This window comes from Bidens hawaiensis, unplaced genomic scaffold (assembly GCF_021521415.1).
Source record: "Bidens hawaiensis isolate Kalapana, Puna unplaced genomic scaffold, B.hawaiensis_p1.1 tig00031533_1, whole genome shotgun sequence".
In the NCBI taxonomy this organism is placed as follows: domain Eukaryota; kingdom Viridiplantae; phylum Streptophyta; class Magnoliopsida; order Asterales; family Asteraceae; genus Bidens; species Bidens hawaiensis.
The window spans coordinates 1,556-15,676 of NW_027495339.1; the positions used below are offsets into that span (position 1 = coordinate 1,556).

General features: G+C 33.8%; 2 protein-coding genes across 2 annotated transcripts; one reads left to right on the plus strand and one right to left on the minus strand.

The window, feature by feature from the left end:
• Nucleotides 1-1,887: 1,887 nt before the first annotated feature.
• Nucleotides 1,888-7,821, plus strand: LOC143582340 (calcium-dependent protein kinase 2-like). Its single transcript, XM_077064935.1, has 8 exons — nt 1,888-2,667; nt 3,483-3,626; nt 3,710-3,862; nt 4,267-4,382; nt 4,507-4,674; nt 6,569-6,696; nt 7,439-7,538; nt 7,628-7,821. The coding sequence occupies exons 1-8, from the start codon at nt 1,977-1,979 to the stop codon at nt 7,700-7,702; spliced, it is 1,575 nt and encodes a 524-aa protein (XP_076921050.1). The 5' UTR covers nt 1,888-1,976; the 3' UTR covers nt 7,703-7,821.
• A 3,475-nt stretch (nt 7,822-11,296) lies between these two features.
• LOC143582341 (peroxidase 42-like) lies at nt 11,297-13,634 on the minus strand. The gene is made up of 4 exons (XM_077064936.1): nt 13,379-13,634; nt 13,114-13,302; nt 12,266-12,431; nt 11,297-11,713 (listed from the first exon to the last, which is right to left on the minus strand). The coding sequence occupies exons 1-4, from the start codon at nt 13,601-13,603 to the stop codon at nt 11,304-11,306; spliced, it is 990 nt and encodes a 329-aa protein (XP_076921051.1). The 5' UTR covers nt 13,604-13,634; the 3' UTR covers nt 11,297-11,303.
• Nucleotides 13,635-14,121: the final 487 nt, after the last annotated feature.

A 14,121-nucleotide genomic window follows, 5' to 3' on the forward strand; every position in this document is an offset into this window, starting at 1 on the left:
TTCATGTCACTGCTTAACATTAGTAATGGAGCAGATGGCATTTGAGAATTCCGATGTTGTCGTTTACGTTGTGACATGCTTAGAGGATTAGTTTGTTGTATATGACAAACGAATGACGTACCGTAAAGCAAGAAACAACACTTTCTACTAAATTATGAAGCAAAAAGTAAAATTCACCCTAAAGTAATAATACGGTCATCCATTATAAATCAACCACAAAAGCACACCAAACAGATATGGATGACAGCTTCTGATAGAAAATACAACTACAATAAAAACATATTTTGCCATATCAAATGAGTGTTCTCATGCATTTAATTTAATAGTTACAAAATCAATAGAACAAGAAAGCAAATTAATAAGATGGAAATGCAACCATAAAGATTATTATTTCACCTTGTGACCTTAAGTTTCCCTCAATATTCATATCAAGTTGTCGCTCTTTTCACCACCAAATGATAAATTCTGCAAGTCTTCCTAACCAAGAAAACAAAAACAAAAACATAATTGTTGTTAATGCCATTTAATAATACATCTAAGTTCAAAGTACAAACCCTAATTTTAAGTCTAGTACCAATAACCATCAATTCACCACCTAAACTTTAAAATCTCCAAATTAAATATTAATCACAGCAGATGAGTATAGAATAACAGAGATAAAAAGTGAACCCGGGCGATTAAGCTTTTGCCAATAACCCCTTGTACAATAACCAATGGCGGTCCTATCTTTGATCTAGTTATTCCTCTGGTCAACATTGCTGGAACAACGATCTGAACGGTGGTGTTCTTTCATAAACGAACAAAGAAAGAAACATATCATCTTGAGATACTTTAGATTAAAACATGTCAAAAGCAAGGTAAAAAAATCTAACCTGTTAGAAGACAGTGGAACAAAGGGTGAGGCACAAGAAACCCGGCAACAACACACAAAAATCCGTTTATAACCACCATCGACACCGTCTGCCATAGGACCGCCGCCGTAAACAATGACCATCAACCACCGTAACCGTCGCCACTGTTTGCCAACACCACTGCCACCAAGAGCCTGGAAATCAAATTGTAGATATATAAATTTATAGAAATACAAAAACAAGTCGTTTTGATAAGCGAGTTTAATGTGGTACCTTAAACAAATTTCACATCGTCATGTTCCATGTTGTTTAAATGAGGGAGGCTCAGTTATAAGGAATACACCATTTTAAGTATCACCAACATGTTTTGCAAGCAATGACTATGAATAAGATGAGAACTCTACAATCAATTAAACGTGTTCGAGTGAGAATAATCAAATGATGAGTGATCTCCTAAGAAGTTTCCATTCAAACAACAAATATTTAATTTCGCCGTTGATAAACCTCCTCGTTAATAAACCATACAATTCAGTTGATCTTTTGGTCAAATGACATGGGAGGTGGTAGGTAGGACTTGAGATTTTATGGTCTTAGAAATGAAACTTTACTCAAAAGTATTTTCTTACATTAATGAGGTTTCTCCTTCATGGCTTTTAAATAAGCCCTAAAAACATCATAATGGACAATGACATTTTGTCTCAGAAAGTATCACTTAATATCAGAGTTGGTTCAAATGTTGTTAAAAACATAAAAACCAAACATATTAATTAGTACTTGAGTTGGAATGTGTTAAATCAATTTACCATGGTATGTATGTAAGCCGCCACTTACAAACAGTTGTACCAAACAAAGACCGTAGTGTCCTACAAACACGCGTAGTCAAAAAGTCAAAACAAATGTTTCATCACCTCTACTCTTTAATCCAACTCACCTTCTTCTACTTTTCCACCTTCACTTGCTTTTTTCCCCCAAATTCATCCAAAACCCCTAAAAAAAGCTATCAAATTTCTTCATAAAAATCAAATCTTTACATTCAAGATTCAATCTTTATCCTATAATCCCAATGCCCATCTTCCATTTGCTCTTAAATTAACACCCTTTTCAATCTTTTCTTGATCTGCAACAATGGGTTGCTGTTTCACCAAGAACAATCACCAAAACCCTAATTCCAATGGCTACAAACCTCAACAACAAATCAATCACCAGCAGCAGCAGCAACACCACCAGCCACGTCAGCAGCCGCCGCCGCCACCTGCCAACCCAACCCCACCACCACCAAACCCTAGACCTGTTCAACCATCAAACCCTAACACCATTTTGGGTAAGCCATTTGAGGACATAAGAAGGTACTACACTCTTGGTAAAGAATTGGGTAGAGGTCAGTTTGGTGTGACTTATCTCTGCACAGAGAATTCAACTGGTCAAACTTATGCCTGCAAGTCAATCTTGAAAAGAAAGCTTGCAAGCAAGAATGATAAAGAGGATATCAAAAGAGAGATTCAAATTATGCAGCATTTGAGTGGTCAGCCAAATATTGTTGAGTTTAAAGGTGCTTATGAAGACAGACAATCTGTTCATCTTGTGATGGAGTTGTGTGCAGGTGGTGAGCTGTTTGATAGGATCATAGCTCAAGGACATTATACCGAGAAAGCTGCAGCCGCCATTTGTAGACAGATTGTTAATGTTGTTCATGTTTGTCATTTTATGGGTGTGATGCATAGAGATTTAAAGCCTGAAAATTTCTTGCTTTCTAGCAAGGATCCGAATTCGATGTTGAAAGCTACCGATTTTGGGTTGTCGGTGTTTATCGAAGAAGGTATAACCGTATAAAGATATGTAGATATAAGTTTATTTATGTTATTGTTTGTTTATATTTAGATTATACAAGTAATTGTGTTTTAGGTACTAGGTAGATTCTGTATGTTCTCGTATGGCGGTTTATATATTGTCCCACATATATTGTCTGCTAGAATTGAAAAATTGGTCAAAATGGCCATTTTGACCAATGAGTTTGACAAAATAGCACTTTAATTTAAAATTTTCAAATCAAACAAGTGTTTGACGGATATCACTTGACGCAACAACTTTTAATTCTCGTGCAACAGATTTTTATCTGGCGCAGCATGATGTGTCATGTGGAAGCTTCTGGTTGGCTAAAATGATTTCTTAATTAAATAAGAAATATAATATATATTTTCGTAAACGAAAAAAGTTTAGACCATTTTGTCAAATTGGTTATTTCGATGATTTCCTAATTAGAGTTTGGGGTATTTTTGTTGATTGTTGAAGACCTTGAACAAATTAAGTTGCTAAGGGAAGTTCTTTATTTGTAGATAAATTTAATTTCCTTTTTAATTATTACCTGTATCAGTTAGAGGTAGTAACTTGTCCTAAAGTATTAGATTAGGATGTCTTTTTATATAAATAGGGCTTTAGGGTTGTAAATCTATTATGCTAATTATGACAAATTGATTTGGTTTGGACAAATCGGCGGAGTTGATTAACCTCTTGAATGTCAATTAAAGCGTATATTACTTTAGTAGTTAATTTTCATAAGTGTATCATTAATGAAAAAATCTTATTCTCCTGATGTCAATTAAAGCGTATATGATTTTTGGAAATATTTTTCAGGGAAGGTACACCGCGACATAGTTGGTAGTGCATACTATGTTGCTCCGGAAGTACTGAAGCGTAGCTACGGGAAGGAAATAGATATATGGAGTGCAGGTGTAATGTTGTATATTTTATTAAGCGGTGTGCCTCCGTTTTGGGCAGGTAAAATATATATATTACCATTTTTCTTTGTTTTTGTTTCAGTGAATGCTAATTACTTTTCGTTATATGATATGTGTTTGTAGAGACGGAAAAGGGAATATTTGATGCTATATTAGAAGGGGAAATTGACTTTGAAAGTGAACCATGGCCCTCGATATCACGGAGCGCAAAAGATCTTGTTCGTAAAATGTTAACGCAAGATCCAAAAAAGAGATATACTTCCACCCAAGTTCTTGGTATTCGTTATTAGTTTATTTTAATGTGCATTTCTGTAAACGAGTTGCACTTCAACTCACTGCGACCTCACCACATTATCACCCTCCTCACTCACCCACTCATCCTTTAATTTAATTTTTAATACAATAATTATTTATAATTTTAAAACAACTACTTACTAAATAAAATATAAATATAAGATTAATATTAATTAAAACTTTTTAAAACATTACGTAATAAACAATAAGAGAATGGAGAGAATTGTTGTGAAAAAATTATAAGATTAATTGGTTTTGCATTGCTCACGTGCATCTTACACTTGCATGGATTTCTCAACTTTCTTACCGTAATGACTAATACCATCTGCATTTTTTATTCATAGTTGTTTCATTATTATTAATATTATTATTCTTTGTTTATGTAGAGCATCCATGGCTCAGAGAAGGCGGAGAAGCATTAGACAAACCGATAGATAGCGCGGTTCTGTCTAGAATGAAACAATTCAGAGCAATGAATAAGCTCAAGAAACTTGCTTTGAAAGTAAGCTTCAGACTTTTTATGTCTATTTTGTGGGCCCACATTTTGGTCTCCTTGCATCATTCATATGTGACTAACCAGATAATATAGTTAAATTTTTTAACGTGTTATTTGAAAACGTGCTCAGGTTATTGCTGAAGGTATGTCTGAAGAAGAAATTAAAGGTTTGAAAGCAATGTTTGTGAACATGGACACCGATAAGAGCGGTTCAATCACTTACGAGGAATTGAAGACGGGTTTAGCTCGGCTAGGCTCCAAGCTTTCAGAAACAGAAGTTAAACAACTCATGGAAGCCGTGAGTTCTTTATTTATATTTTGTAAGGGTGTGCAAGAGTCAGTTCATGTCGGTCTTGACTCAAACCGAACCAAAAACCGAAAATTCAGTTTTTTCAATTTTTGAAAACCGTTCTGTTTGGGTTTGGTTTTACCATTTGAGCTTGAAATTTTTCGGACGATACAGAAGCTGGCCAAAAGTAATAAATTTGGGTCTAACTGATTTTGTTGATTAAACATTATTTGAATATTATATAATTGGGTTGCGTTAGTTATGAAATTCTTACAAATTACTGTACTTAACATTTAAATTTGAAAATGAAAATTTCATAAATTTGGTTCGGCTTCAATTACATGCAAACTGAAACCGAACTGAAAATTCGGGTTTACGAAACATAAGACCAAACCGTTGTTTTTGTTTGGGTTCGGTTATTTTGGTTTCATGCACACCAGTATAATATAATCTTTATTTATATGTTTGTAAATTTTAGCAACTAACCTTAAGTTAGGTGCAATAGAAACAAATTAACAACTTATTACTGATTTTAGCCTGATTTTGACCGAGTTTACATTAGAGAAATGGTTGATACCATGCAAGTCACATCATTATATTTCATGTGGCAACACGGCACGGCATATACTCTAAACTCTAAATCACACTATAAGACGCCATGTAGAAAGTATGGGTGTAAACTCGAGCTTTGCTCATCAGTAGTTTTTCTGGCTCAAGCTGGGCTTAGGCTCAAGCTCAACATGTTTATTGTTTGTTAATAAATTTATATTATAATTATGCTTTTTATATACACATAATATATGAAACAAAATCATACCAATAGTAGGCTAGTTTAGGCTTGCGAGCTGGCTCAAGCTCAATAAGTGAAGCTTGCGCACGGGCTGGGGTTCGTTTATTAAACAAGCAGCTTATCTTTAGGCTTGAGTTTGCGTAAACTCAGGTCGTTTCAAGCTATTAGCGAGCCGATATCAAGTGGCTCACAAGTGGCTTGGCTTGTTTACACCCAGTCACCCCTAGTAGCAAGTAGCAGCACTTAGAAAAATCAGCTAAAAATGATTTGAGTTAGTAGAATGCCAATTTTACCCTTAGCATTTGTTGCTACAATCAGTAATTAAATGTACGCCATCAGCCGCAATAATATTGTTGTCAAACAAGATAAGTCAATTTAAGATGCGCAGTAAATGCATCTTTGAGTTTTTAGAGTGACAATTTTACGTTACATCTATAGAGGGGAGGAGGGGTAGAGGACGACCGAAATTGACTTGGGATGAGAGGATTAGGCATGATTTGATAGACCTAAATCTCTCCGAGGACATGGTTGAGGATAGGAATTCGTGGAGAAGTAGGATTAAAGCTAAGGATTCCTAGAGAGAATTGAATACCTTAGGGCTTAGACTTAACTTATTTAGGTCACTTACCATAATGGTATTTCCCTTACATATTTTATTATTATTATTATTAGCTTTTATATTGCGGTTAAACTGCGACCTTATTATTAATATTATTATAATTAGTAGTAGTTTTTTTATATAACTGTTAAACTTTTTTTTTTTTTTTTTTTTTTTTTTTTTTTTTTCATACACATGTTCTTAGAGCCGAGGGTCTCTCTGGAAGCCACCTCTTTATTCCTTTGGATAGAGGTACGGTGTGCCTACATCCCACCCTCCCCAGACCCTACCTATAGCTCTGCTGTCGGTGGGATTTTACTGGGTATGATTGAATTGAATCTAAGACACCAGTGACTTGAAAAACTAGCATTTACAGTAAACATAATTTCAAAGATGCTTTTAAAGTTATTTTCTATTTTGTAACTTAATTTAAAGTTGGTTGCTAAAATCACGAAAACAAAATTCCTTTTTGTTCAATATTCTCATATGGTTTAGTAATTATTTCTATATTTCAGGCTGACGTGGATGGAAATGGAACAATTGATTACATTGAGTTCATAACCGCTACCATGCACCGCCACAGGCTCGAAAGAGATGAGCATCTATATAAAGCCTTCTGTCATTTTGATACTGATAATAGCGGGTTAGTTCCATTGGACATTACACTTTTAGTCAAGGTCATATACGCTCTTATTAAAGTTCAAATTTGATGGGATTTTTAAAACTTTGAAACCGAATTTGATAATTGGTATCCAGTCTTTCAACAAACAATACAATATAGTTTGTTTTTGTGTTAAATTCAACGTGAAATCCCTATATAATTGGAATTTGCAAAGTCTTAAGTTTGACTTCTAAAGTCAAAGGTCTTTCTTGGATCAAGAGTAGGGGTGCCAAACGGGTTGCATTTGTGGGTTGGCGTGTCCAAACCTACACAAAAGATAAAATCTTGAATATTCCCGTTTCACTTGTATGTTTTTTTTCCGCATATTAGTATATGCAAAATTATATCTTTACAGCAAAAAATGCAAATTTATAACAATTACGTTTTAATTATAAAATCTGGTGTCAATTTCTCTTTTAAGTATTAAATATTGGTGTGCAATACGCAACCAGTATATATACAAGATAAAACACATTTTGAAAAAATAAAATAAAAAACAAATTGTTTAAATTGGTCAACCTGCAAATCCATTGGGTTGACACGAACATGGCCCGTTTAGCTAAACGTGTTTGCAAGATCAACCCGAACTGGTTTCATGCTAAGCCCAAACCTGTGAAATTCGTGTTTTGTTTGTATCGTGTTAGAAATTCACACCGTTGATCCAAGAATAATAAAATCATGTAGTTTATGTGGATTGTGATCTAAACTGGTATGATGATGACAGATTTATCACCATGGATGAGCTAGAAACCGCCATGAAGCAATATGACATGGGTGATGAAGCTACTATCAAGGATATCATTTCTGAAGTGGATACTGATAATGTAATCATCGTTTATATAAGTAGTTTGGAATAATCGGTACTAATAAGTAATAATAATATGATATGATAAATGTTGTTTTTCTTTAACAGGATGGAAGAATCAACTATGAGGAGTTTTGCAACATGATGAGAGGTGGAACCACACATCAAGCCAAACTGTTTTGATGTTTTTATAAATGCCCTTGGTATTTTATGTAGATGAGGCTTTTGTTGTTTTCATTTGGATTAATGAGTTTTGTTTGTATGTTTACTCATAACATATGGTCATAGTTACTGATGATGTATGTTTGTATAACATGATTGTGATATACATCTGGAATGCTTTATAACCTTCGTAACGTGTCAGACCACCGATATTTGTGCTTAATGTACATGCTTCATGTTGTTTTTTACTGAATATACTCCCTCTTCTTACTAAATCAGTCACATCAACCTTTTTTTACCTCTAATCAGAGGGTGCATTCAGTATATAGGGATGGGTATGCTTAGTTTTTAAACAACTGTTAAACCTTCATTTTAAAACTAGCCTGTTGTACACAAACAAGCTTTTTGAGACCGTTGATTTTGTTATCAATTTTACAAAGAGGAACAAATTTTTGGAGATTATAAAATGGTTATAAAAAAAATTAGCTTTTTTTCCACTAAGTGTAAAGATATGGTTTATAACGAATCAAATATGATTTATTGGTTTGTGTTCTAGTATGTGAGGGCTTCATAACAAATCAAATTGCGTCCAAAATTAAAATGAATGAGAGATTGATACTCGAAGTTGTATGTTTAAACCTATTAAAGTTGTTGCATCTTGTTCTTGCATATTTTAACTTAGTTCTTATATTATAGTTTTTCATTTAAACTGTTTTATTTTTAATTTTACCAATTTCTAAGAAAAATCGAGCACCTAATTTTCAGCCAAAATTAATCAAAAACTTCATCCCAAATGATTTCCCACATTTTAAGTACTCAAAGGTCAAAATAAGTTTATACAAGTGTTTTAATGCCATTTCCTAACTTCAGTTTTATTAACCCCAAACTACTTTTTATGGATTAAAGATCTGTGAGGCCCAACCCATTTCATTTTATGGGCCCAACCGATTTCCTTTCCACTCTAAGCCCAAAATATTTTTGGTCTAATTTGACCTAATTATGCTTCTAAATAAGTAAACTGCGTCCCCCCTTTTGACTTTTATATATTTGACTAGGGTATGCTTGGAAAAATTAGTTGATGGATAGTAGTTGTATCTTTTTAGATATATTTAGGTGTTTGACAGAGTAGCAGAAACTTTTAATAAAATGTACAAAATGATCAAAATGAGTAAAACTAAAAAAACATGATATTAAACGTAGTCACACAATGTGTGTGTGTGTGAATTTGGTAATTTTATCATCATATTATTTTTTTTATTGACGCGCCTCTACATGCATAAATAACTAGAAAGAAATATTGTAAACAACTATATAAAGTAATAAATTCTAATTTAAATAATGTATATTATCACTAAATTAGGCCCATAAAACAAAATATAATAACAAAAGTTGTTATGTATAGTACTAAGTAATATATTAGAATAATAATAACTAGTAACTAAGAAATCAAAATTAAAGCCATGGAGTTATCTACACCTCATATTCATACCTTAATTTATGAGACTTCAAAAGGCCAAGAAAAAAACCCAACAAATCGACAAAAAGTAAAAAGGTGAAAAACCGATCAAAGGACGGCGACTGGCACTAGGTTAAAAGAAAAAAAAACACAAAATATTAACTCTAAATTTGAGCTTTTAATTAGCTCATTTAAATTTTAAAAGGATATAAGAATAAAGTTGTGGATGAGTCCGGTGAATTTTGATGAGAAAAAAAGTTATATATATCTTGAAAGATTATTTAAGTAATTTTAAAGACTAAAAGGTCGTAGTTTTTTAAACGCTACCAGTAGGAGTCTAGTTTCAAGCATTTTCTCCTAACTTAAAAACTTTAAGCTCCTTCAACCAAACAATAATTTTTATCGAGCATGAGTTTTTTTTTTTTTTTTAAATATTTGAAGCTAGAAGCTCCTAAAAGTCCCTACCAAACATACCCTTAGACTTAATTGCGCGTTTGGTCCTTCCGCTTTTCTAATATTGCACCATTGATCCTCAACATTTAATTATCATACACTTGATCCGACGGTTAGTGACACGTTACAAGTTTACAATTTTGTAACCTATAAAAAAATGCAAAATTTCACGCCATTAAATCATAATATAAAAATTGATATGAAAGTAAAGTGTTTTACATAAAGTTTTAAATAACTTTAATAAAACACTAATTGAATGTATTGTGTGAAACATTTGAGAAAGATGGCTTCTCTAAATGATTTTTATTTATATATTTTTTCAATCCAAACCTTATGTTACCCATAAGTTCATATTGTTTACAACGTTAATCTTTAATATAAATAGTTAATGATAACACATTTAAATATTAATATAAAATTCATTTTGCTTTTTTGCCATCATTATACATAAAGTATAACCTAAATTATAAATCTGTTAGGACCACTTGTTGCTTCTTGTTTGACACTAATTGGATTATTATAAAACCATTTGTGGGTACCTGTTAATTATGGGATCCTATGGCACATGGTGGGACCTAAATTAATATCAATGCTTACAAACAATTAAGGAGATTTCAAGTTTAGAACCCCACTAGGTGGCAGTGGTGTAGAAAGGTAACCAATCTATTTAACATCAAGCCACTCACAATTATTGAATTAGCCTAATAAAGGTGCCGTTTTCGTTCCAAAGTTGCGGAATGGGGTTCTCGCATCCTGTTTTCGTTCCAAGTTGCGGAATGGGGTTCTCGCATCCTCGACTCCTCTCCCACTCCTTTGTGTCCACTCTAATTCGGGAGAATACCCTCGTACGTTGTTGCTTTCTTCTACTCCGTCCACCCTTAGGATATCAATTCGGAGCATGTCTAGTTGATGCTTGTGTTGAAGGTGTGTTGCCATATGCACTATTTACTTGTACCATACAAATCAGCTAAGCAAATAAAGTTGTAAATTAGAGGGTTCAGAAAGATTTAACATTTAGACCAAGTGCGGTGGATGCCACCCACCATCATGTCACAAAGGTAGGGTGCCACACCGTTACGACCCAAGGGAAGGGGACGGCATTAACACCAGTCCAATGGCGCCCGACATCACCACCATCTTCAATTTTGAACCATAGTGATTGGCCCATCCAAATTATATTAGCTATGATTGCAAAATGATTATAACTTGGTCACTAACTCTCTTTCATTACACATGGTTTAGGGTTTAATTTGTTAATGCCCCACTTTGATAGTATTTTACTATTTTTGGTATGGTTTTAGAGAGGCAAGAAAATACACCTTCATCATTTGACTAGGATATATTTGTTTTTATGTTATTAACTACATCCATTATGGTCCTCACAGGTTGCTTGAATGGATCTTTCTTCCTCACTAGAGCTATGCATTATCATGACAAGTGGCCATCACCATGAACACATAAACAAAGAAAGTATGTGATTAAACAACCATCTATGCATGCTTCATACATACTCAACACCACCATCATCCATCCACCCATACTCTACATTCATTCATTCACTTTCCTTAAAACATATGAAACTGAAAAGATATAAAAAAACATGCCCTACATCTACACATTTGAAGCCATCATGATGCTCACACCATCATGCATCATCATCATCTTCTTATTCTCCACATCATTACCAAAGCACAAACTAAAGAAGCCTTTTCTTCAATGGTGTTTGTTTGCAACATTGCACTGCTTTCTAATCTCACCTTTAGTGCCAGTGAGTGGATTGTTCTCAGTCAGAATGGTGATGGCTCTTCCAAAATGCTTAAAGAAATAATCTTGGCTCTTTGCCATTTTCTTCACATAAGGTTTAGTTCTCTTGTCATTTGCCAATTGGTGGTCCACAAGCAACAAGCCCTTGTTGTCCAATATGTTTCTGTAATAATTGTTGTCGAGTTTCATAGGGGTACCACGGTCATTTCGCACGTACTGTACGGCCTTCGGGTCTGGGATTGCGTCCGGGCACTTGTGGAGCATGTGCTCAACATGACCCGGGTCAAGAACAGGGTCCACTTCCGGATATAGACGATGCACCAACTTCACACAATGTGTTCTACCCACACTGTGAGAACCTATTTCAAGAAAACCACTATTAAACTTGACTTTTTTTGGATTAGTAGCTGGTATAAGATTTAGTGTACTTTTGAAATCTTAGATGCTAATCTTATGATTTTTTTTATATAATTTCTATTGATTAGCATCTTATGATTTTTTTTTATATAATTTCTATGATTTTTTTATATAATTTCTATTGAGTTCGCTACCCCTACAAGCGAACTCATGCAAGTTGTACAATATATTTTGGAGTTTGATTTTTGGACGTTTTTAAAAGTTCTTGTACCTTGGTTCGCTATACCTACAAGCGAGCTCACGTAGGTTCTGACAATATTTTTTGAAGCTCGTTGATATGGCAAGCAAACTCCGCAGATTTTTTAAACCAAATCTAACACGTCCCTTGTAGGTATTCAAAACTCTATGGAGTTCGCTTGCAGGGGTAGCAAATTGCGTACAAGAACTTCCAAAATATATATTTTTAATGAAAAAGTCCCCGATTTTATAATTTGTTTTAGGCCTCTTATATAGAAGATTGAGACGGTGTGAATATTGTACATATATATATATACCTAGTAAAGCAACAACACCAGGGGTGTCAATGCCAATGCTATTGAACCTCTCAAGAACAACAGACATGCTTTCATTGTGATCTGGAAGATATTGCTCCAAAATATCAGCTCTGCTCTTCCTACCATCCCTTCTCCCTGTTTTTAGAGGTATGTGTGGCCCACCAAGCTGCCATAAATCAAATTAACAACACAAATTTCACATATAAATGACAAAAACTAAAACAAAGTTCAATCTTTATTTCATAAATTACAAGTATTTGTATGATTTTTTATGTAGATTTGCCACTTTTTCTAACCTTCTAGACCACAACTTTCTTGTAGGAATAGACACAATGAGAGTACAACTCACTAATGCTTAACATATGATGTTAATCAAAGAATCCAAAATCAAGATTTCTTTATTAGATAAAGGTACAACTTAAAACTAAAATTAAAACATATATATGATCATGTTCATAATCATAGGAGAATCCAAATCAAGATTTCTTAACTAATTAGTGACATAGAGGATGTCACTTGAAAAAACTTGTAGTAAATAGTAATATCCAAAAATAGTAAAGCACCGACAAGAATGCATAAAGATATGTACAACTTTTTACATAGTTATACAGATGGCTCGCTCATAAGATATGTGAAAAATGTTATACTCACCCGTATGAAAATAAATTAATGATTTATACGAGCTATTTTACTAGACGTTTAAGGCAGTCTGCAAAATTTATACGGTCTTTAAAAAAGAATACGATTGCATAGCTGACAATATGACATATGTGACAGTGGTGTGTTATACAGAAGCTATTCGCCCGTATAACTTTATGCTAAAACATCAGTAAAGTGGTCGAATTTACCGCAACGATTCCGTCCCTTCCAGAAAGTACAAGTATATCTGCACAAGATACAACTCCTGGACACTCCCTCTCAACAGCTTCCTTGATTGTCTCAAGATACCTAAAGTTTCTAAGTCCAAAGCTCCTATCTGTCTCTTTCTCAGACAGTGTCCTCCTTGTTGAGTCCAAAAGCAGTGAAGCATCACATGACTGCAGTAAACACAAGTGTTGTAAACTTGTCACACAATAATATTAACAAGATAATAATAATAATAATGTCTTGTACCTCAACAGCACAGTCATGGAAGATGTTTCTGAGCCAAGAGAAAGCAGTGTTCTTGTGGCGTTTGTAAAGAAGCATGACTTGTTCTTTAATGATGTCTTCGGCTTGGGGGCATGAATCTTTGTAGAAGTTAAGGATGAGGCCAGGGTCTGACTCGGTGTCGGCAAGTGAAGAAGCAATGGCTGAGAGGGAGAAGAGAGTGAAGAAGATGAGATATTTGAGAGCCATTTTTGCTCTCTGTTGTGTGACAATGGTGGAAATTAAGTGTGGTGGTGAGCTTCTTTTATAATCAAGGGTGCAACAATGACGAGATAATTGCTCAAAATTAAAATTATTCACAAGTGGTGCCATCAAGTTATTTACCCCACAAAAGTACAAAGTAATTAATAAGCTACCTTTGGTTAAATAGTTACTTTCTAAAAAGTTAAAAAAAGTAAAAGAAGTATTAATTTGGATATAACGATATTTTTATTTGCGCGTTTCAAATTAAATGCATTACATATCTCGCTATAAAACTTGAAAAGCCAAAAAGTAAATATATCAAACTAATAGTTATCTTCAAAATTTACCGATTTATAAATATTTATGCAAGTTTCATTCTACACTTCTAATGTTCCTATCAGTGATTGTTTTGTAGCATTTTCCTAATTATGTGTCCCGCATCTAATATTTATAAACATTGTTAAAATATTTAGGATATGTACAAAAGGTAAACCAAATAATTTATTCTTTTGAATGACTGGTAA

What these genes read in the sequence shown, in the direction of transcription:
- LOC143582340 (XM_077064935.1), top strand. Translation starts at nt 1,977, where the DNA reads ATGGGTTGCTGTTTCACCAAGAACAATCACCAAAACCCTAATTCCAAT. An exon ending in TGTGCCTCCGTTTTGGGCAG is followed by an intron (nt 3,627 to 3,709) that starts GTAAAATATATA and finishes ATGTGTTTGTAG; the next exon opens with AGACGGAAAAGGGAATATTT. An exon ending in TACTTCCACCCAAGTTCTTG is followed by an intron (nt 3,863 to 4,266) that starts GTATTCGTTATT and finishes TTGTTTATGTAG; the next exon opens with AGCATCCATGGCTCAGAGAA.
- LOC143582341 (XM_077064936.1), bottom strand. Translation starts at nt 13,603, where the DNA reads ATGGCTCTCAAATATCTCATCTTCTTCACTCTCTTCTCCCTCTCAGCC. An exon ending in GAAGGGACGGAATCGTTGCG is followed by an intron (nt 12,432 to 13,113) that starts GTAAATTCGACC and finishes GATTTATGGCAG; the next exon opens with CTTGGTGGGCCACACATACC. An exon ending in TGGTGTTGTTGCTTTACTAG is followed by an intron (nt 11,714 to 12,265) that starts GTATATATATAT and finishes TTCTTGAAATAG; the next exon opens with GTTCTCACAGTGTGGGTAGA.